General features: G+C 34.8%; 1 protein-coding gene and 1 long non-coding RNA gene across 53 annotated transcripts in view; one reads left to right on the plus strand and one right to left on the minus strand.

Moving 5' to 3' along the window:
• Positions 1-4,540, minus strand: part of LOC112656779 (uncharacterized) — a 37,196-nt gene extending 32,656 nt beyond the window's left edge. For all 3 annotated transcript variants that reach the window (XR_007408924.1, XR_003134676.3, XR_003134675.3), the window contains exon 1: positions 3,971-4,540. This is a non-coding gene — a long non-coding RNA (uncharacterized LOC112656779). The remainder of the gene's footprint in view (positions 1-3,970) is intronic.
• ABI2 (abl interactor 2) overlaps positions 1-24,036 on the plus strand; it is a 119,076-nt gene that overhangs the window by 69,137 nt on the left and 25,903 nt on the right. For 8 of the 50 annotated variants that reach the window (XM_025442227.3, XM_025442232.3, XM_025442231.3 and 5 more), the window contains exons 3-9: positions 1,285-1,461; positions 2,926-2,943; positions 10,986-11,083; positions 14,163-14,309; positions 15,077-15,201; positions 16,230-16,412; positions 21,284-21,442. In XM_025442227.3, the coding sequence (XP_025298012.1) occupies positions 1,285-1,461; positions 2,926-2,943; positions 10,986-11,083; positions 14,163-14,309; positions 15,077-15,201; positions 16,230-16,412; positions 21,284-21,442 (907 nt within the window). The remainder of the gene's footprint in view (positions 1-1,284; positions 1,462-2,925; positions 2,944-10,985; positions 11,084-14,162; positions 14,310-15,076; positions 15,202-16,229; positions 16,413-21,283; positions 21,443-24,036) is intronic. The other 42 variants (XM_035710747.2, XM_035710756.2, XM_025442245.3 and 39 more) reach the window with 15 other exon arrangements.

A 24,036-nucleotide genomic window follows, 5' to 3' on the forward strand; every position in this document is an offset into this window, starting at 1 on the left:
ATATTTTATGTTGCACCCAGTACACAATTCCTGTATCTTTTTCCTGTATCAATTCCTGTATATATATATATATATATATATATATGTATATATATATATATATATATTTAACAAATATTTCAAGAAAAAAATACTTACTATGCATATATAGTCTAATATTTCTATTTTTTTTTTATTAAAAAAATTGCCTTTTGGGACGCCTAGGTGGCTCAGTAGTTGGGCGTCTGCCTTCGGCTCAGGTCGTGATCCTGGAGTCCTGGGATTGAGTCCCACATCGGGCTCCTTGTATGGAGACTGATTTTCCCTCTGCCTGTGTCTCTCTCTCTCTCTCTCTCTCTCTGTCTTTCATGAATAAATAAATAAATTTAAAAAAATAAAAAATTGCCTTTCACATACCACTAAATTACAACCTGCTGTTTGAGAAATGCTTTTTAGGGATATTAATTATCTATGTTTATACAGAAATTCGCTATCAACAAATAGAAGACCAAGTAAAAACACATTTATCCTATGTGAACATTTAATAAATAGGATAAATTAATGAAATATTTTAATGTTATCATGATAAAATATACACAAACTTAATTTTTTTTGTAAAAAGATGATAACATTGTATTTATATTTTAAGCCTCTCTTTTTTAAGAATAGAAAAGCATTTGAGCATCAATGGAAATTATACTAATAGGTTATTTAAAAATGTAACCAACATAATACCTGGAGCTTTCTTAGTCATTATATATTAGTTTGAGTATTAATGGAGCAATGGAGCTTGGGAAAAAATTAGCATGCTTTAACCCAGAGGTTGGCACACTTTTTTCTGTAAAGAACCCCCTAATATTTTAGACTTGCGGGCCATGCAGTCTTTGTTTTAATTGCTTATCTCTGCCCTGTAGTATGAAAATATGTAAGCAAGTAGAATAGCTGTGGTCCAAAAATTTTTCTTTATGGAAACTGAAATTTGAATTCGGTATGATTTTCACATGTCATGACATTATTTTTCTTTTGACTTTTAAAAACCATTAAAACATGTAAACACTACTCCCAGGTTGTAAAAAACTTCAGGTTATAAAAAACAGTTTGTGGACCAGATTTGGTTGGCCAGCCATGATTTGCCAACCTTAGGCTTTAGCCTAAGAATGGAGAAAGCTAGTAGATCCAAAAAGAACAAAATTTAGCAGTTGGGGCTAAGTATATGAATAATAATGTTAGATGTCTGAGCATTTATATTTTGATTCTTCTGGGGATTAGAACTCTACATTTTTGTCTTGTGTTTATATTTTGCAGACCGTTGATATTCATAAAGAGAAAGTTGCAAGAAGAGAGATTGGTATTTTGACTACCAATAAAAACACTTCAAGGACACATAAGATTATTGCTCCAGCCAATCTTGAACGACCAGTTCGTTATATTAGAAAACCTATTGACTATACAATTCTAGATGATATTGGACATGGAGTAAAGGTAAGTATAATTTTTGTCAACCTTTTTAAAACAGCAGTCCATAATGGAACTAACTCTTTAGAAAATTAAGCTTTTGTCTTTTCTTTCCTGGAGGTCCAGGTTTTGGCCCAGTTGTGGTTCTGAAGGTTCTTTAATACTATAACTATTCTATCCTTCTTGCTTCTTCCTGGTGCTGTGTTTTCAAATTTTAAACAGTCACCTTTAAATGAATTGCATTTACTTAATCAGCTATGAGGATACCTCATCTAGATTGGGCAAATAAGTGTGGTTTAATTTTTCTAATCTTTTAATGACTTAGTATGACCGATTAAAAAACTACTCAGCATGTTCTTTAAGTATCCACCTTATTTCAAAAATTTATCAGCAACGCTTTGGTGTTAGTTTTCAGAAGGAACATCTATAAACAAACATGTACTTTGAATCTTTCTAAAATAATTTTATCTTAACATTTTGGGTGAGAGTAGTGTAGATGAAAGTAATATGTGAATTAGTATTTCCACTGCTTTTGAGTATGTAGCCATTATATATTTTGGCTGTCTTTTAAAATGTATTGGAGTATCTGCTGCATATGTAAAAGTACCATAATCAAAACTAAGGTGCATATAAATTTGATTTAAATTGGTATTTATACTTAAACTATTTGGAGCTTCAGCTAAGTGTTCAGTTACTTAAAGCTTTCATCTTAATCAGTGATTTGAAGGGCAATGACTCTTCAAATGTGACTTTGAATATATACATATGTGTGAAACTGTACAGTTTATGCAATTGATTTATGTCTATATAAGCAAATTTAAATTAAAAAAATATCCTACACTAGTATCCTGGAAATCAGTTAAATGTAAATCTAATGTAGACCTAGGTAAAAGAAAACATACAGTGTAAATTAAGTCTTTTTCTTTCTCAGAATTTTGATACAAGCACTGTTATCTGGAATTTGATATTTGACTTTATGAAATATTAAAAATTTTATAATTTTGAGATTTATTCTAGACTAATAACTGCTAATAAATAATTTTAGGGTAATGCCAGAATCTAATTACAAAAGGTACTTAGAATATAAAACATAATATTTGTACTTGCCCACTTATACAATAAAAACATGGTTTCCTTCCCACTCTAATTCTTAACTTAATTCAAGTAAAATATTATTCTTTTGGGACTCTGGAGTCCTTTTTATTATTTGGGCTTTTAGAGTTTAGGGCTAACTAATTTGAAGAAATCTTTATTAAAGTTTTTGAATAAAACAATGTCATATAATTTCATCAAAAAAAAACCCTCCTGTTCATGACACATTCTGCTTTGACCACTCTTTCTATGATCTACTGAAACATTATTTTTTAATGCTGAATGCTTAACTTGTTTTTTCTTTGTTTTTTTTCCTTTCTCTTCACATCCTGAAGTTCCAACTAACCTTTCAATGCTTTTTTTCCTTACCTCTTTTATTTGCTCCATTTATGCATTAAGTGGTTGCTTAGATTTAAGGTAAGAGATTCCAGGGCTGGATTTCCATTCTTTGTTCTTATGTAGAATATTACATATGGGGAGTGAAGAGATATTTGGCACTTGGCCTTCTAAAATCAACAAATAATTCCTCTTTAATTTTTAAAAAGTTTTGTCATCCAACTTTGTGGTGTGTCTTCATGTTCCATGAGGGCAGATTTTTTTGTCTGTTTTGTTCACAAAAAAGTTTTGTCCTATGTGCCTACAACAGTGCCTGATGCACACATTAGGTGCTTAGTAAATATTTTTGAATAAATGTGTATTTTGTAATGTTCATATATTTTGTGAAATTAAAATTAAGGTTACCTGTTATAAAATGTCATTATGAATAAAATTAGCTGGACTTTTGTAAATACAGGATTTATGTTATGGATTGGAGGGCCAACTAATGTGCTTTATTTAACCCTCCCCCTGTGTAATAGCCTTTTTATTCTATAAATGGTGTGCTTTATTAGACACCTTGTGGCCAGTATGTCATTATCTCTTGACTCTTAGTCAATGTAAAGAAATTGAGAAATGGAAAATATTCAATGTTACAGGTTTTTTTTTTTAAGTTGCAGTATCATGTATTTTGCAAAAAGCAAAATTAGTTTCTCATTTTCAAATTGCTATATAAGATACATATTTCAACATAAACTTTAAGAGTTTTACTAGTTGAGTATTAATTATATCAAAACTTCAAAAGTTCATGAGTGTTTAACAAAATTCACATTAAGAATTAGAGAAATACTTGTTTCACTAACATTTTAGGGATTTTTGTTTATATTTTAGTATTTTAGAGAATTAATGGTAAAAGACATTCAAGTGTATTCAAGAACATTTAAATAGAAGGTTACTAACATTTTCACTAAACTGAGCATGAATTTCCTTTTTCTTATTTTCTTAGCTGAACTTTATAAATTCTTTTCAAATACACTATCTAAAACCCTGTTATCTGTCATGTCTCCAGTATAGAAAGTGATAAGAAGATAACTGAGATCTGAATCATTAACTAGCTACTAATACTAACCAGGGCCACAGACTTTTCAACAGATCCTGGTAGATGTGACTAGAGGAGTCGAGCGCATGTACTTCTTGTGTTATTGAGTAGAATGTCTCAGTCTTGGTAAGTGGGGGATGTGGAATTCTGAGGAGATTCCTTTTGCATAAAATACAAAGAAGTAGACCCAAAGCAGTGTGTAACTAGCTTGGCTCTTTTCCTGTAAAAGCTGCATTCAAATTTTGGCTATTGATGGGTTTTCTTCAAAGTGATACAAGTGCACAGAAAGATCATCTAAAGGAAAAAAACACAGAAATGGACCAGTTCTTTAACCCTTTAAGTTTAGACCAGTTTGTGTAAGCTACTTTCCTATGCTCATGCCTCCAAACTGTACTATGATTCCTTTTTGACCTTCTTGGATTCAGGATCTGTTCTATGTGGGAGATACACCAAAGTGAGTAGGAAATAAGCCCCTAGAAAGCAAGGAAATATACCACACTTGGGTAAGATTCCTTGACATCTTTACAAATATACAAAAGCTTCACTCCTGAGTACTGTGGCTCTATGTAGGTGTTTCTGCTCTGAGTGGTGTTGCCTGGTGAGAAGAGTACCCTGAACTCATTCTAGAAGCTAGAATGTACCAACACTCTGTCTTTTCTTTCTTCCTGTCCCTCTTTGTGACTTTTCCTTCTCTGTAAACCTATAGCACATTGCTAATAATTTTGGGTAAACCAAAACAAAGTAGAGTGAAAAAATATTCAATGTATAACAAATATTTCTCTTTTTATTCTGGTATTTAAAAAGGAGTGGTTTTAGTAGGGTGATTAATAGAATAATTTAATACATTAAGGTAGGAAATAGAAATATTTAAATAGAAATTTAAATAAATTTAAAAAATTTAAATAGAAATATTAAAGAGAAAATATTATAGTTGGAAGGAACTGGATAATTAACTAGTTCAGTGGTTTCCAACTGATCTTGGAGACTTGTGGATTATGTCAAGTGCCCTAGAGGTCTCCTGATGTTTGTTGGTAGGATTATCTGCTTCTTTGATTTCCTCAGTTCTTTGTGAACTCTCTTTTTGCTCTTTATTGCTGTTAGACTTTTGATGTCTTTCAGACAGACTTTAAACAAAGATCATACTTTGAGGCCAGACACATGGGTTTTGACTTAAAAGAATCCTCCATACTAAAAGTTGAATTTTTAACATTTTGAATAGCATGTTCTCATGGGGGCTCATGGTTCTTTTCATAAAAAATTTAGGTTGGTTTTTTTTTTTTTTTTTTTTTTCCTTTAGTTGACAGGGGAGAACAAGTTGTGTTTTTTTTTTTTTAAAGATTTTATTCATTCATTCATGAGAGACACACACAGAGGCAGAGACACAGGCAGAGGGAAAAGCAGGCTCCATGCAGGGAGCCTGACACGGGACTCAATCCTGGGTCTCCAGGATCACACCCCAGGCCGAAGACTGCGCTAAACCGCTGAGCCACCCAGGCTGCCCACAAGTTGTAGAGTTTAATTCGTAAGACCTTTGAAAATAATATGGTGATATTTTTACAAAAGGCTTAAGAATAAAAAGCTGAAGGGTGGAATGCCATAATGGAAGTGTTTTAGTGTATACCTGAGGCCATATAAAAGTAGAATTTACCTTGAACTGGGATACCCTTTTCCCACTCTTTATTTTATTTAAAAATTTTAATTTAAATTTGATTAACATATAATGTATTACTGGTTTCAGAGGTAGAGGTCATTGATACATCAGTCTTATATAATATCCAATGCTCATTACATCACGTCCCACTTTTTTTTTAATAGTAAAAAGAATTTTAGGACCCCATTACTAATGTATTTGAAATGTTTTTTTTTTCTTTTGAAGCAGTGAAGTTGTCACTAATGAAGCTAAACTTCAGTACTTTTAAAATTAATATATTAGTTTAAACAAAAGCAGTAAGGACTCCTAATCTGTTAGTGTAGTATTTATTGCAGTTGGACATGCTGTGCAAGCAAATTCTAAATAATTAATGAGGAGGGGTTATGGATTTGTTTTACAACCAACACATTAAGAATAGAACACTTCTGAAAATTTTGCTTGAGATCTCACTTAACTTATCCCTGTGTAAAAAATAGCTTTAGTTTTTCACTTGAGTGTGTTCCTTAACAAGTGTTTGTCATTCCCTGCAGGAGGATGATGAATTGTGTCTCACATTTCCAGCTCTAAAGTGCAGCTGAGGGTTCACTCTTGAGCATTTATCTGACTCGTCATTTGGAAGGAAAGCTCCATAATCACAGCAACCTTTGGGACCCATCTGTTTTTGCCTTTTAGTTCCAATCTGAGCCGCCAATTCTATTTTGGCAAAGGCTGGTTGTCAGAAAGTATTTTCAGGATCAAGCAGAAATCTGCCCATCTTTATTCCTCTTTTCTTGTCCTCCTTTCTTTACCTGTTTCTCTTTCCCATTATTCCTACTCTTTTATTCCCTTATGTCTGTTTTTGGATTACTTTAGGACTCTTAGTACCTTAGGCTTTTTGTCTTGCTCTTACAAAAATTTTACCTCTTCTGAATTCATACTCAAACCCCTGATTTCAGCTTTGATTTCCCTCAAAGGATCTCCTGGTCCTTTTCCTCTTAGCCCTGGTCATTGCAGTCGGAATATATATTTTCTGAAGGGAGGGATAGAGATCTCCAGGAAGCCAAAGAATTATGCATTGGATGGGACTAGTGAGGAACAATACTGGACAGTGAATGAAGGCCCAGAGGTGCTTGACCACGGCTTCTGCTCCCCCTCACTATTCCATAGCCAGATACAGGCTATCCATACTACTACTACCCTTCTCTTTGTATATTTAAATCCTGCTTTTTTTTTAAAGCAACAGTCCAGGGATCCCTGGGTGGCGCAGCGGTTTGGCGCCTGCCTTTGGCCCAGGGCGCGATCCTGGAGACCCAGGATCGAATCCCACGTCGGGCTCCCTGCATGGAGCCTGCTTCTCCCTCTGCCTGTGTCTCTGCCTCTCTCTCTCTCTCTCTCTCTCTGTGTGACTATCATAAATAAATAAAAATTAAAAAAAAAATAAAGCAACAGTCCAGCTTAGATTTTTCTCTGAAACTTTTTGTAGTTTTTCCCTGTCATATTGATATTTTTTTGGAGATTTCTATATCATTTGTAGGTATTCTGTTTTGCCTAAAACATAGGAGGCTTATTTATTCCAAAATATTACAAGTTCCTTAAAAGCAGAGGAATCATTTTCTAGGCCTTTGTGTTCCATTTTATCTCTCCTCCCCCATCCAAATGTCTCCCTTAATTTTCATATTCCTTTAACTTTTTACCTAGTAGTCTGGTAGGTGATAAGTGGTTGATAAATGAAGGATATACCACAGATATCATTTTAGAATGTGTCTGCCACTATTCTATCCTAGCTGGTCATCTGTCAGTGGGAGATTTCTCCGTAACAGAAGTGATGTCCTCTGTGAACTGGAGATATGTGGCTAGCCAGCTTTATAAACAATACTGAAGTTCACAGGGTACTGGAAAGCACTGAGGTTGGTAATGAACATTATATTATGATATATCAAAGTTCAAGGAAGTATGGAATGTACCAAAAAAGTATAGAGCAAGAAAGGTAAGAGCACTGTAGAAAAAAATATTAAAGCATAAGAATGGGCCTGATGCTTGTTGCTAGTTGTAGAGATCAGCATTCCTTAGTCACAGACCACTGGCAAAGTATTGTGAGCTTAATCACTTAAATGAAATATTTCTTCTGCTTTGGTAGTTTCTTTTTAAGCAGGAAAAAAAGGATAGGGGGATGTTTCCTACTGTTTCTCCTTATACCTAATACCTGCTTTACTTAGTTCTCAGTGATGATTTTCAAAAAATACCCACATAATTGAATGATTGTTGCAATTAACCAGCAAAGCTTCATTCTGATTCCCAAAACTTTGAAAAGTATAATGAGCATTATACTCATAGTACTGGACCATAATCCCACTCATGGTCCAGGACCATTAACTATATGTTTATATGCCATATATAAATCAAATATAATTAAACTCTAATTATAATACAGATTCTACTTATGATAAACAAATTGTTTTATTTTTTTAAATGAATTTTTTTAAAGATTTTTTATTTATTTATTCATAGAGACAGAGAGAAAGAGGGGCAGAGACACAGGCAGAGGGAGAAGCAGGCTCCATGCAGGGAGCCCAATGTGGGACTCGATCCCAGGTCTCCAGGATCACACCCCAGGCTGAAGGCGGTGCTAAACTGCTGCGCCACCAGTGCTGCCCAGCAAATTGTTTTATTTGGCAGTTATTCCTGTTCTGTTCTTTCCCCTTTTCCTCATATTAGATGACAGTACTTATATACTTTTTTTTTTTTTTAAGATTTTTAGAGAGCATGCACACAAGCAGGGGGAGGGGCAGATGGAGAGAGAGAGAGAAAGGGAGGGAAGCACACTCCCCACTGAGTGCAGAGCCCCATGTGGGGCTCAATCATACGACCCTGACAGATCATGCCCTGAGCCGAAACCAGGAGTGGATAGCTCAACTGATTGTGTCACCCAGGTGCCCCCTAATATTTATAGTCTGCATCGCATATTCATTGTTTTACTAGCATAGAAGCATTTTTTACAAAGGAAAACCACCTTGAAGATATACTGAAAAACTCTTTTAGCTTAATAGAAGGGCACAGTATCAGTGATGTATAAAAATTATAGATTTTTTGGACATTCTATATGGTCTCTTTGGTTTCCTAAGTGATTTAAGTTACTTATCCAAACCCAGTTATCCAAGCAGATACGATTATTTGATCCCACAGCTCATAAATGTATCAAGTTTTGTTTATGGAAACGTGTGTCAGATTTTAATTTATAGATTGTTTATATTTTTTAACAGATTAAAAGATTTCTAGAAGATACTGCAATTTAAATAAAAACACCTTAGATATCAAAACCTTGAATCAGAGTTCAAAAGCTGTTTTCAAATATTTTAGCTATTCCATGTATAGAATAAAATTCTGTTTTACTTTTTCTGTCCCTGCTCCTTTTCCTTCCTGTTTCTAGCAAATTGATGTAGTTTTAGTGTTGGCTCACCTACTTCTCCCTCGTCACTTAAAGTAACTTTGGGTTTTATGTTGTTTAAGGTTGAGCTTAAAGGACTTTGGTTACTACTATAAAAAATCTTCTGGTATCATAAATGAAGATTTACAGTTTGAAAAGCTACTGGTTATTTGTCATATTACTTCTAAAATTTTCCCCAAATGTGGATTGATTTTTTTTTTCAAAACTCTTTCTGGCATTTTCATTTTAATGTATAATTAGCGTACCCTCTACTTATTAATGAGGGGGAGAACAAGGATAAGTTAATCTTTATTCTTACTTAATAACTGGTTTGTTTTGTACTTATTGTTTAAAAGTAACAATAAAACGATTATAGATAAATGTTTCATTTTTAAAATATTGACATCTCAAAGGTATCATTTGTCTTTAAAGATTGTTTTAACATCACACACAACTTGTTCACTGGACTATTCATTTGAAGAGTTTGTTTCTTGATATATTATTTCTTGCCTGTTCAGATAACAAGTAGTATTTTAGGAGCTTTAAAGTTTTCATTTAAGCCACATTTAATTTTGGCAGCCTCAACACTCTGTATACAATTATGATATGTTTTCTTAAAATTTACATTTTGAAATTATAATTATAAATGTACTCATTTTAATGGTGTAATGACTTGCAGTTTAATTTTATAAGTATAATTTGACTACTCCAGACAGTAGAAAAGTTAAGATCCTTTTTTTTTTTTTTTTTTTTTTTGAAGTGTTTGGCAATCCAGAACAAAGGGGCTTAAAATAGGGTCAGGCGTGAATCTATATGATGAGCATTTACTCTAACCCATTAGTAATCTCAATTTGAGATTACATTTGAACTATATTTGTGAATGACTTCTCTTACCTCTTTAAGACATCCAGATTTCTAGGGCTTTCTGTATAAGTGCTTATATACTTCTTAGGCGTTTCCATCAGTTGTTTCCAGATTATGTACTTTCCTTACCCTTGCATTTAGTGAGAAGTCCTGGCCCAGGTCTGATTTAGGACTCTGTTACATCTTTCCCATAATCATTGTTTTGGGCCTGAGTGGGTCTAATTCCCAGTAGAACTAGGACATCGCCAGTGTGTCCCCTGTATTGCTCATAGTTGAATGGGATACCTCAGCCCTAACTCTCTAGTTCAGATGTTTAGGAACGTGACTTAACATCTGGCAGTTTTCAGGTAGGTGATTCCTTCATAAGAGAACAGTTAAGAGAACAGTAAAGAAATCTGAATTGTAAGGCTGATAACTATTTTAAAAACTGAAAATTTTTCTGATATATCATACAATTCAACCTTTTATATTCTGTAGTTACAATGAATCAAAACTATACTACATATTTTGTTGGGCAACATACTTTTTATGATCTACTTGCTATCTCAAAAACAAGGAATTGTTTAAAGGCATTATTATTTTATTTTTATTTTTATTATTTTTTAAAGATTTTATTTATTCATGAGAGACACAGAGAGGCAGAGACATAGCAGAGGGAGAAGCAGGCTATGAGGCAGCCCATTGTGGGACTGGATCCTGGACTCTGGGACCACACCCTGAGCCCAAGGCTCAACCACTGAGCCATCCAGGCGTCCCTAAAGGCATTATTGTTTTAATTGAATTTCTCTTTATTAAAACTAAAGTTCTTGTAGTTATCCTTTTGAATTTCAATTAAATATAGTATCAAATAGTCTGACCAGTGATCTGTTGGTGTGATGGCCTAATGGCAAATACAGTCTTTGCATATAAGTTTAAAATCATTTGAAAATCTGTGTTAGGAAGAGTCCTTTGAGTACAACTGTAGAATAATAGTAGAGTAGAAATTGCATATGAAATGCATGGCCTCTAATTTTTTTTTCCTACTTAAACCTTCCCCTCCTTTGTTAATAAATAGTATAACATTATTTCCCACAAGTGGCATTTTGTTTTACTACATACAAGTTGATTGTTCCTCAAAATTTTTTTAGGTGAGTACCCAGAATATGAAGATGGGTGGGCTGCCGCGTACAACACCTCCAACTCAGAAACCCCCCAGTCCCCCTATGTCAGGGAAAGGGACACTTGGGTAAGTATGTAACTAAGTAATAATTGAAAACCATTTCTTGTAGTGTTGTTGAAAATTAAACACTACGTATATTTAAACCATTTTTAAATATTTGAAACAATATTTTCTTCCTAAGATTAACTGTTTTGTGTATAACTTTTCCTTTTTCTGGGAAACATTTTTATACTTTAAAAAGATTTTGTTTAAAAGTTATTTTTCTAATCAATTTTAAATTTGAGGTAAAATCCTAACCTAAGTTCATGGTTTATTATAAATTGCACTCTAATTTCAGAAAATATTTAGAGTATTTCATATTACAGTTGACTGTGCTTTTAGACTGCTCTTATGAAGAACACTGTGTAGATTACCAAAATCTGTGTATCTTGTGTTGTTCTGAGAATACCGAGCTTAATTCAGTACAGCAGAAGTGAGTTATGGGTTTGACTTTTGGCAGAAATGGCCAATTAATGAAAAAGTTTATAATATTTTTCTTCTATAGCATCATAGTATAAAAATTTGGTTTATTGCGGTGCCTGGCTAGCGCAGTCAGAAGAGCATGCAGCTCTTGATCTCAGGGTTGTGAGTTCCAGCCCCACAATGGGAGTAGAGATTACTTAAAGAAATGTTTTTAACATGAAAAAAAGTTTTATCATGGAAATTTTGATCAGGTGGACATAATATGTCCCAGAAGCCAGATGACTAAAATTGTGGTCCAGCTCTGCTTCTGCTCTGTTGTCTTGCATAGTCAGCCTCTTAGCAATCCAGTTTTTTCATCTGTAAAAGGGGGGTAATATTTGTTCTCTATCAAACTTTTCAGTCATTGTACTGCACATTGGATTTTTAAAAAATGTATAAGACAAAGACAAAATGCTTTGACAACCATTGGCTTTATGATGTGTGCTTAAATTTTTTTAAATTGACAATGCTGGTTTTGGCCCCCTCACCAAAAAAAAAAAAGAAAAGAAAGAAAAAGAAAGAAAAAAGGTAAAAAGGAGAAAGAGAAAGAAAATGACAGAAAACCTAATTAAGCACCAGAGGTCAGGACAGGACAAAGATGAATTAGAATTAAAAAAGAGAAAAAAAAAGAAAAAAAAATTATAAAAGAGGATAATGTTGGAAGAGGAGTTATAGTTAGGACAGTGGGAAGTAAAAGAATAAAAATGAGTTCCAGCCAGGAATAGGATGATCTTATGTGGGGTAAACAAAACAAATTCTGCTTACATTAGGGAGAAAAGCATCTAGTAGATCAAATAAGGTTTAAACTTCAGGAGAGAATGTTGATGACATGATGGGGTATAATTATGCAGATGTAAGAGTAGAGAGATCAAGAGGAAGTATTTACTCTCCTATGGAATGGCTACGTTTCTGTCATTGCCTAACAGATTTTTAAAATTTTAAGTCAAGAACGTTAGCAAGGTAACCCACTGTCGTCTCTAGGAAAATAAAACTGTGTGTTGCTCTAAAATTTTGAAGATTTATTCATAGTCCAGTATTTGTTTCCCTTGTGTATTAGCAAGGGTTCTGCAGGATCATTGGAGACCAGAGTTGCTGAACACCACAAACCAGTTGATGGTCACAATCTGGCTTTTTTGCATAAGCTTTGCATAGCCATCATATTTTGTTTCCTTTGCCCCTTATTTTTGACTTTGTTTTTATCATTGCCTTCATGGTATTGTTCTCAGTCAGCAAAGGGTTTTTTCTTGCTTGAAACATAACATTTTTATTGTCTGGGAAAAATTGTCTAGAAATCAAATGTTTGGAAATTAATCAGTTTCCTATCTAATTTTTAAAAATATTTACATAATTTCTAAGATACCTAAACTTTTTAGTATTTTAAATCTAAGTTCCTGACATTTTGTTTTCTTCCTTGGACCCAATATCTCATGCAGTGTCTTTTACTTATTCTTAATTATTAATGTACACATGCATTTATGCAAGATTTTGAAGGTAGAAGAGTGGACAGGGTCAATTCAAAGTGCTCTCTTCCAAAATCAATGAACCATAACTTGAGTAGCCCAGAAGAGCAGTATTTAAAGGAACCTTGGGACTTTGTGGTGAGAGAATTATTGAGAAATTTGTAAGGGAGCAACATCATTTCAGGAAAAGAAAGCTTTTTAATTTTCACATCTTGAGATTCCAATTTTTATTCTTTTAGAAATCAGAATCTTATCTGCAAAATGTCAGTTTCATGTCAGTTGAGTATTTATCATTGTCATAAAGAATTCAGAAACTTAGGGATGAGACCTAATTTAATAATCACTAATGTGCCATTGTGCATCCTATTTCCTATCCTGTTTCCTTTCTTTCCTCACTCTCTCCTTTTAAAAGGAAATTTTGAGAAGAAGGAAATATATTAATAAAATCCAGTCCTTTTTGTACTTTGCAGTTCGAAAAAAATAAGGCAGAAAGACTTAGGTGGTCTTTTCTTTTTATATCCCTTTTAAATGTTGAATTTGAGGAGGATAAGAGGTAAAAGAGAGCAAGGTGAAAGTTGAAGGAGGAAGTGAGATGAGAATGGAAGGAGATGAGACTAACTTGCGTATTTCTGTGTATGGATATAGTTCAGTTTCTTTGTATTTACTATATAGAAAGGAAGATGACTTGTTATAGTTGCTACTGATTATCACTGTGGGGGGTTGTGGAGCCAAATTCTGGATTTATTTATCTGATCTTTGAATATCTTTGGTTAGGGAGAGAGGGGTGAGGAAGATAATTAGTGCATTCGTGCAGTGCAGTTGGGAAACTTTGACATGGTACTAAAATAATTTGAACTCATCTCTCCCCCCCACCCCCCAAAGGAAGAGTCTGGGAGACACTGGCTTACTTGGTGGGAGAATTGAATCTTTGTACTCTCTGAGAGTGAGTGAACAAAATTGCCTTAGTACAGGGAAATGAGGTTGGGGATGAAAGAACAGCAATACTCATCAAAACCCTAACAGCAGAGAAGCGATACTTAAGGAAAAACTGAAATTGGTAGCTGGGTTATGTTAAAACATTTTCCTATCTCTGAATACAAATTGTATTTCACTACTGGCAACTCTTTGAATTTATTGTGCCGAAATTTGCTAATCACACAATACATACGCTCTTCTTTTTGTAGGCGGCACTCCCCCTATCGCACACTGGAGCCAGTGCGTCCTCCAGTGGTACCAAATGATTACGTACCTAGCCCAACCCGTAATATGGCTCCCTCGCAGCAGAGCCCTGTGAGGACAGCTTCTGTGAATCAAAGAAATCGAACTTACAGGTATTTTCTCTACCTCAGTGCAAAATGTGATGGTCATAGTACCATAATTTGTTCAGATTACTTCAGTTAAATCTCTCTCATTTTCCAAGCACTAAGTTCTTTTCCTCACTCTACTCTCCCAAACCTCATCTGATTCTGCCTCTCTCTCCTCATGTTCTGATGCAGCTTTGAGGTCAGGAAGTTGGAAAAAAAATAATAAACCCAGAAAAAACAGACATCTTAAAAATACAAACTTCTCTAAAAAATTAATAGTTGTAGTTGACCTGAAAGAAAGTTATGGACCAGATGTGGGGAAAAAAGTTATGGATTAGATGTGGGAAATTGCAAGTTGTTTTTTGGTGGAACTTTACAGATGAAAAACTATACATGGTAAAACATTAATATGAAATGGTACACCAAGATATCATAAATAAAATTAATCAAATAACCTGTTTAGGAAAACTGTGTTTTTTATTATAAAACAAGTTTCTTCAGGCAGTAAAAGTAATACTATTTTTGTGTGTTGAGTCCTGTCACTTACCACTTATATTTCTACAGAATTTTTCCTTCTTTCTCAATTTCACTTTCTTTAATAGATGCTTATTAAAAGGTAGTCAGAATGAATTTCTTGAACTCATGTTTTTTTCCTGTTTTACTCAGAAGTTAATACATGAAATGGAGGGCTTTTGAATAATCTTTGTTTAGCTATATTCATTTCAGAAAATTTTGGGAAGTGCTGGTGGTATCTTATATAAATACTCATGTTTTGGTGGCTCTTATTTCTTTAGCAGCAGTGGGAGTAGTGGAGGAAGTCACCCAAGTAGTCGGAGCAGCAGTCGGGAGAACAGTGGAAGTGGGAGTGTGGGTGTTCCCATTGCTGTTCCTACTCCCTCTCCTCCCAGTGTCTTTCCAGGTAAAACATGAATGGTGCCTCATCTTTACTTGTCTTTTTTGAATTTGAATTCAATTTCCAATTTAATAATGATGGGCTTTCTTCATAATGAAGATTTTTTTTCCTTTAGGACTCCATAAATGTTGGGAAATCTTTATGCATTTGTTATTTTTAACCAAGTGATTTCTGAATTTATGCTCACATACCTCTGTTATTTGGCTTTGTCTTTGGTGCAGTGGCTCAGTTGGTGCTTTGAGGTTTCAGGTACCTCCTGGGTATGAGTTATATGTTTAACTCCAGCGTTATGACATTGCGTGCATTTGGACACAGTGTGAGAATCACATAGGTAAAAAAAGGACTGGACAAATTTAAAAGTAGTTTTGGCAGTTAAATTTAGTGGACTCTTGGAACTTAATACTCTGAAATGCTACCTTTTTTTTTCTGAAACAGAAAAATGTGCTTATTTAATTTATTTATTCATCAAAGTTGAACTTTAGTTTTAAAAGTGTGACACAAAAGACCTAGGGATAGACTTTTTTGTATTTAATTTACTTATACCAAATAGATAATAATTTTTTTATAATAATATTTTTAAAATCATGAAAAAGATTTTTCTGATTTTTTTTTACCTAATGTTTTTGTCTAGAATATGTTTATTTTCTGATTTTTGTGTTTCAAAATGGAATACTGTTTCCTAATGTATTATGTTTAGTTTTGTATACTGTTTACAAAATACTATGCTAAAAATTATAATATAAAAGGTACAATACAGTAGAAAAGTTACTTTTCTTAGAGTAGTGGCTTTCAGGTAAAACGGAATGCTGTTTTTAATGAATTAAAAAATCTGCACATTGCCCTGAGCATTTTGAATTATTTGCTGCAAACCTAATTATCCTTTAATATAAGCTTCATTTTTTTCCCTATTCTCTTCTTTTCTTTGGTTAGTGTTAAGCGCTGAATATTTAACATTAGGTTCTCTAATGCTTTTTCTAATCCTGCCTAATGGGTCTGCCTCATTAATGCCGCCTCTTACTCCTCTTTCCCCTCAGCCCCCGCTGGCTCTGCTGGTACTCCTCCCCTTCCTGCTACTTCTGCATCTGCCCCTGCCCCTCTTGTTCCTGCTACTGTCCCTTCCTCCACTGCCCCAGACGCTGCTGCTGGGGGGGCCCAGACCCTTGCTGATGGCTTCACTTCTCCAACTCCCCCTGTTGTTTCTTCCACTCCCCCTACAGGTGAGTATGGCTTGTTCTTTGGCAGGCACATCCAGTCATCTGGCTCTTTTATCTGGAACTCTGGCTTTATGACTTTTGTTTGTGCTGTGTGTGTGTATAAAATCTGAAGAATAACAGACTAACTAGAAAATGGCATGTGACCAAGAATAGAATTTCCTGAGGAAATCAGGGTAAAGTTCACATGCTTTTTTCCAGTAGAGTAACACAAATACACATTTTTTTAATGCTTGAATTTCATTTATTGGAGTTCTGTGAATTTAATATGGAGCCATCTTCTTACAGTTTTGAGACGTTGTTGTTAGAAATATTGTTACAGATTAAGACTTTAACAGAGAAAAGTCTATGGAAATAATATGGAAATAATTATAAGGTATATTTTATAGGAAATATCTGATAAAACAGTTTAGAAGTCTCTATTATAGCAGCACTGAAAACATATGGACAATGGACTTTTTAAAAAGATTTTATTTATTCATGAGAGACACACAGAGAGAGGCAAATACATAGGCAGAGGGAGAAATAGGCTCCCTTTGGGGAGCCTGATGCAGGACTTGATCCCAGGACACTGGGATCACGCCCTGAGCTGAAGGCAGGTGCTCAACCACTGAGCCACCCAGGCGTCCCTAGATAATGGACTTTTAAAGAATTTCATGTTTAGTTAAATGTTACTTAAGGTTAACTGGTGTTTCAGTGTTTTAAAATAGCAACCTAAAATCCGTTTTGATGGGGAGGGGGAAGAAGATTCAGTTGCTACAAAATGTATTTGCAAAGTTAATAGTGATGCTGGTTAGTAAACAAATTCTTTATCTATTAACAAAAATGTGTATGTTTGGACACACATCACCTTAGCTTGCCAAATATTTCATAGATTACATATTTAGCTCTGCAGCTATAACCAGATGTTTAAATGTGTTAAAGGATACTTTTAGCTAAAATGGATTTTGGATGGTGTTTTATGGGATAGTGTCTGTAATAGCACTTTAATATTTTTTTTGTTTTTATTTCTTTATGAGAGAGTGAGAGCACGAGTGGGATGAGAGGCAGAGGCAGAAGCAGACTCTCTTGCTGAACAGGGAGCCCTGACATGGGACTGGATGCCGGAGTCAGGACTCTGGATCATGACTCGAGCTGAAGGCAGATCCTGAACTGACTGAGCCACCCAGGCACCCCGTGATAGCTTTTTAAGAAAAGCTTTCCATGTAAATGTAAACATGGGCTATTCTTTGATCTACACATATATCTCTTAGGCCAGACTGTCTGGTTAAATATAGGAATCATGTTATGCTCCAGAATCAATGGAGTAAAAAATATATCTTGAGGTTGGTTATAGGCCCAGAAGGAACAAATCGCTACCACCCGAGTCAACATTTTAGTAATAAAATAATTTAATAGGTACTGCTTCATAGTCTGCATTGAATAAACATTTGTTATATGAGTGGATAATTTTAGTTTTTCTTAACAAAAAAGCAAGGTAAATACCTTCATAACAATTTATATCAATCTCTTTTATACACTCTTTGAATCACCAAGTACTTTTTTCTTCTTATTAAGTTGTAATTTACATACAGTAAAATTCACCCTTTTTGGCATCTACACTTGTGACAAATGTATATAGTGATGTCACCACAACTTCAGTTAAGAGGTAGAATAGTCCTATCATCTGCACATGTCCTCCATGTTCTTTGTAGTCAGTCATTCCCTTTCACTCCTAGCCTCTGGCAACCTTTAGATCTGTTGTTGTTTTGTTTTTTGTCTCTAAAGTTTTGCCTTTGTAAGAATATCATGTAAATGGAAGCATATGATACGTAGCCTTCTGGGTCTGGCTTTTTGGCACCACTGCATTTGATATTTATTCATGTTGTTTCATATGTCATTTTTTTGTTCCCTTTTATTACTGAGTAGTGTTCTGTCATTTGGATGTACCACAGTTTATCCCTTTCCCAGTTGAGGGACATTTGGAGTATTTCCATTTTGGGGTTATTATGAATAAAATTGCTATAAGCTTACACACACAGACTGTAAGTGTAGGTTTTCAGTTCATTTGGGTAAACACCTTAGGGAGTAGGATTGCTGGGATTGGATGTAAATGAATGTTTAATTTTATGAGAAACTGTCAAATTGTTTTCCAAAGTGGCTGAACACCCACCAGCAGAGTGTGAGACTTCCTGTTGCTCAACTTGTTAGCACTTATTGTCAGTTTGCTTTTTTTTCTTGTTGTTTTTTGTTTTTATTGAAGTTCGATTTGCCAACATAGAGTGTAACACCCAGTGCTCATCACATCAAGTGCCCTCCTCAGTGCCCGCCACCCAGTTACCCATCCCCCCCACCCACCTCCCCTTCCACAACCCTTTGTTCATTTCCCAGAGTTAGGAGTCTCATGGTTTGTCTCCCTCTCTAGTTTCCTTTTTTACCCCCTTAAACTTTAGCCATTCTAATAGGTGTATAATAGTTTCTTATGTGGTTTTAATTTGCATTTCCCTAATGACTGATGATGTAGAACATCTTTTTTGTGCTTCTTTGCCATCTGTTTATTTTCTTTTTTTTGTTTCTTTGTCCAAATTTTGAATTTGACAATTTGTTTTTTTGTTTCTTTGCCCTCCGCTTTTGAATTGGTTTGTTTATTCAGAAATAAAATCATTTGATAAGAAAACGTAAGTCCTTCATTGGTTATATTATTTGGGAATATTTTCTTCCATTTGTGACTTATCTTTTTATTCTCTTAATGGTGTCTTTTAGAAGGGGAGTTCTTAATTTTGATTGAGTCTAGTTTATTGATTTTTTTTTCTCTTATGGATTGTGCTTTCAGTGTCATACTTTTAAACTTGTCACTCAAGGTCATAAAGATTTTTTTTTTGTTTTTTCTAGAACTTTTTAGTTTTCTGTTTCATAGTTAGGTCTGTGTTACTTTAACTCTAGTTTTGTTTGCTTTTTTAACCCAAAGCAAAGTAAATGTCTTCTTAATGGTATGAATAGAGAGTCTTTTATGTAGTGTCTTTGAATTACTGAGTATAATATTCATAATAGTGTTAATTATCAGATGTTTTGAATTTGAAGATGGTTGGTTTATATTAGTTTGTTACAGATTGATTACTAAAGTGTCAGTACCTGTTGTACCTGGTGATTCAAATGACAAAATGTACCTTTTAATAATGTATTACTTTATATATTTTTCTATTTTTTATCATTGTTAGAGACTTGACAATAGATTATGTTTAAGCTTGTATACTCCAGATTTTCATCCAGTAGAATTGATTTTTAGATTTTGATGCTGTCATATGTAGAATTAAATAATATAGCCGATCTTGAGTACTTTTATAATATTCATTATATATGAGTTCATATGAATCCAAGTTTGATAAAAGTATGGAGTTCCTGACGACCAATTTTACTCCTCTAAACCTTTTTTTTACAATCATGGATGAGTTGAAAAATTGCAAGAAGTGTTTTTCTTTCTTTTCTCCTCTCCCCCTCCTTTTCATCCTCCTTGCACTTTCTCCTCCCTCCTCTTTCCTTCATCTCCCCACTCCTTCCCCCTCTCACTTCGGTTTCCTCCCCTTCCCTCTCCCTTCTCTTTCCTCCTCTTTCAGCTGGGCTGGAGTAATCTCATGAGTGCTCTAGTGCTCTGTCTGAAATAGTAGGCCTTCAGCTGAATGATGTTAAGTTAAGTGGAGTCAAGATAAAATTTAGGAACTGGATTGCATTAGGGAACTGCATAGATTAAGAAAGAATGTCTTTAGTTAGCAATGGTTGTTGAAGTACTCAGCAAAATTGAGTGAAATTGCTAATAAATATTATAGGCTTAGAGATGGTATTACAAGCAAGATATATTTTGATGCACTTTTTGTATCTTAGATTTTTCCTTAATTGTAAAATTCTTAAACTCTAATTTTAAGACAAAATAATCTAGCTTTGGAGATGGAGATTTTTGATTGAATAAAGATGTGTTTGAATTGGAATAATATCACTTGATCTTTTGCTGGAATATTTTGTTTTCCTTTAAACTAATTGCCACCTTAAATTTACTCCTGCTATTACTATTATTTTGATAAGACTGTGTTGTGTGTCAGACATTTTTTCTTTTGCTTTCCCAGATGCCATTCTTATGTAATATATATTTAAAGAGAGAGAGTGAAAGAGAGTTGGGGGAGGGGCTAGTATCAGTGGGGAGGGGCAGAGGGAGAGAGAATCCAAGCATGACATAAGGGCTTGATCTCAGGAGCCTAAGATCACTACCTGAGCTGAAACTGAAACCAAGAGTGGGGTGCTTAACCAACTGTGCCATCCAGGTGCTCTTTTTCCTACTCTCTCCCTTTCCCCGTTCCTCCCCCCTTCCCTCCCTCCTTTTCTCCTTTCCTCCTTTTTTTTTTTTTTTTTTTTTTTTAGAAGGAGGAGGAGAGAGAATCTTACACAGGCTCCAGGCCTGGTGCAGAGCCTGATGTGACGCTCAATCTGACAACTCATGACCTGAGCTGAAATCAAGAGTTAGATACTTAAGTGACTGAGCCACCCAGGCACTCCTTGTCTTGTTTAGTTTTTAGTGGCCATTTTGGGGGGGTGGAAGAGGAAGTAAGCCATAAATTTTAATTGTGATGATTTTGAAACCCTATCAAATTATATTAGTAATCTATTTAGAACATAGCTTTTCCAAACCTAATTTTGTTTTTTTTTATTTACCTACTTTCCTGCTTTTGCACTTTGATATGTCAGCTGAGCAATAACTGTGACTTTGCATGATGTTTATCAGATAGCAAATTAACTAAACATTGTTTTTTTTAATAATCTTATTAAGATTCAGGAAATGTACCTAAAGCACTTCATTGTTTGACATAATTTTCTTTTAATGACAAATTTATGCTCTTTGCCTTTTCCAGGTCATCCTGTTCAGTTCTACAGTATGAATAGACCTGCCTCTCGCCATACTCCCCCAACAATAGGGGGCTCGTTGCCCTATAGACGCCCTCCTTCCATAACTTCACAGACAAGCCTTCAGAATCAGATGAATGGAGGACCTTTTTATAGCCAGAACCCAGGTTAGATTTTCTTCTGCATTCTGTAGAATATATCTGTTTAAAAATTTCAATTATTGGGGCGGGGGGAGAACCTTGAATTATAAATTATTATCACATAACAGGTGTTTAGTACTATTTGTTGAATGATTGGAAGAATGACTATAAGGTTGCTAATACTGTATTATTCAGTTCCTTTTTTTTTTAATCAGTACATGATTTCCATATAAACTTGTAGAACCTAATTTTTCTGAACAGAATCTTTGTGCTGGTGATCATTTGCTTTTAAAAATAATATTGTGGTGAGCAATATTTCCTTATTAATCAGATAACCTTGCTCTATGAATACCAAATAATGAAAATTGAGTGTTCATGAACAGAGATAAATGGTATAGTAAAAGAGAAATGGTGGTGTTTTTTTCTTTTTTTTTTTTTTTTTTTTTTAAGATTTTACTTATTTGAGAGAGAGAGAGAGCGCGCGAGCACAAGCAGGGGGAGGGGCAAAGGGAGAGGGAGAAACAGATTCCCTCTCTGCTGAGCAGAGAGCCTTATATAGGGCTCAGTCCCAGGACCCTGGTATCATGACTTGACCCAAAGGCAGATGCTTAACTGACTGAGCAACCCAGGGCACCCCTGGAAATGGTATTTTGTTTTGTTTTTAAAGATTTTATATATTCATGAGAAACACACACACACAGAGAGAGAGAGGCAGAGACACAGGCAGAGAGAGAAGCAGGCTCCATGCAGGGAGCCCGACGTGGGACTCGATCCTGGCAGGAGCAGGCCCTGGGCCAAAGGTGGCGCTAAACCACTGAGCCACCTGGGCTGCCCTGGAAATGGTATTTTGAAGCTGTTTTGTACTAGGCAGTTAAACTATCTTACTCAATTCTCATACCAATCCTATGATGGGAAAGCTGGGACTTGGACAGACCCAGATATTACAGTTTTCTTTCAGTTGCTTTATGCATACAGAAAAAAATTAATCTGGCACATATTTAATACCATATTCAATCATTATTTTTGCTTCTTCCCCAGAGAAGGTAAGAGCAAAGATTAGACTCTGTGATTATTGTGGATATGGTATATCAGCTTAGTGTGTTTTTCTGGATTTTTGCCCAGAGGCTAGTAAACCTGGGTATCTTTAATATTAGGGGACAACCCATTCCATCTTTGATAAGCCTGGAAACCAGTCTATTGTGGCTACTTACTTTTTGGTGAAACCTTATTCCTTTGGAGTCATGCGGAAGAAATTTGAACCACCTAGATAAATGCAGTTTAAAGAATGTTTTTACATATATTATCTCATTTGATTCTTCCAATCATGTGATCATCTTCATTTGTATTTTATAGGATGAGAAACTGAGGCTGAGGTAATGTCAGGTTAGGATTTGAACTTAGGTCATCTGTCTCTAAGTTTCATGTTCTTTCCTCTCTCTCTTACTCTCCTAGACTTCTCTTTGGTGGAAGGTGGTGGGTGGTGAGGAGATGTCCACATTGTGATATAAAATGGATGAGAGCCAGAGACCTTCCTTTATTCAAGTCCCTTCACTCTTTTGGATCCTTCTTAAAATTAAATGCCATGTGTACACTGTAGTGTGATTACCCACTGCCTTAATTGAAATATACTTCTGTTGCTGCTGTCCTTGATTACACTTAGTGATTTTGGCTGTGTCATTCTTTTTTTTTTTTTATTTATTCATGAGAGACAGAGAGAGGGAGAGGCAGAGACACAAGCAGAGGGAGAAGCAGGCTCCATGCTAGGAGCTAGATGTGGGACTCAATCCTGGGACTCCAGGATCAAGCCCTGGGCCAAAGGCAGGTGCTAAACTGCTGAGCCATCCAGGGATCCCCTCAAATCATGTATTCCAAACTCATTTTTGAACAGGTGCTATTTTGTACCTAAATGCATTTTTTTTTATTTTAATTCGTTAGATATGGCCTGTTTCCTAGTTCTGCTGAAGATAAGTTCTCTCCCTTGCCCTCTTGGAAGTCTAGACAATTAATGCTTATGGCCCTCATGCCCTTCCTTATCCTTACGTAGAGTTTGAAAGATGTCAGTCCAAATGGTGGTTCCGTAATGGACCTGAGAGATGTTTCTCTGTTATGACTGGTGACCAACTGTATATGATACTTAGGAAATAGATATAAGGATACTTTTTTTGTGTACATGTGCAAAATATTAGTCTTTTAAAGAACCCTGTTGCTGGCATTTATTTGAAGACTCTTTAAGCACATACTTAAATGTGTTTTAAATACATGTTTCAATACTTCTTTCTTTGGAAATCTGATTTTAACATACTTGAAAGTATGTGTTAAAGTAGAAAAATACCCTACTCTCTGGAATGATTTTAATGAAAGTATTTTCACACTCATGGATATAAAATGAATTGATATTTTTGAACCTTCAGTATAATTTATTTAGTTTTTTCTTCCCCTCCTGTACTCTTCTCAGTTCTGCCTTTCTTCCCCAGGGATTTGGTAATTGTTTAAAGAGGGTGACTACAGCTTTCTTTGCTTTTTATCATAATGCTTTTCCTAAACTTTTTTTTTTAACTAAATCATGTTTTTTTTTTTCTTTAAAGATTTTATTTATTAGAGAGAGAGAGAGAGACAGAGTA

This window comes from Canis lupus, chromosome 37 (assembly GCF_003254725.2).
Source record: "Canis lupus dingo isolate Sandy chromosome 37, ASM325472v2, whole genome shotgun sequence".
In the NCBI taxonomy this organism is placed as follows: Eukaryota; Metazoa; Chordata; class Mammalia; order Carnivora; family Canidae; genus Canis; species Canis lupus.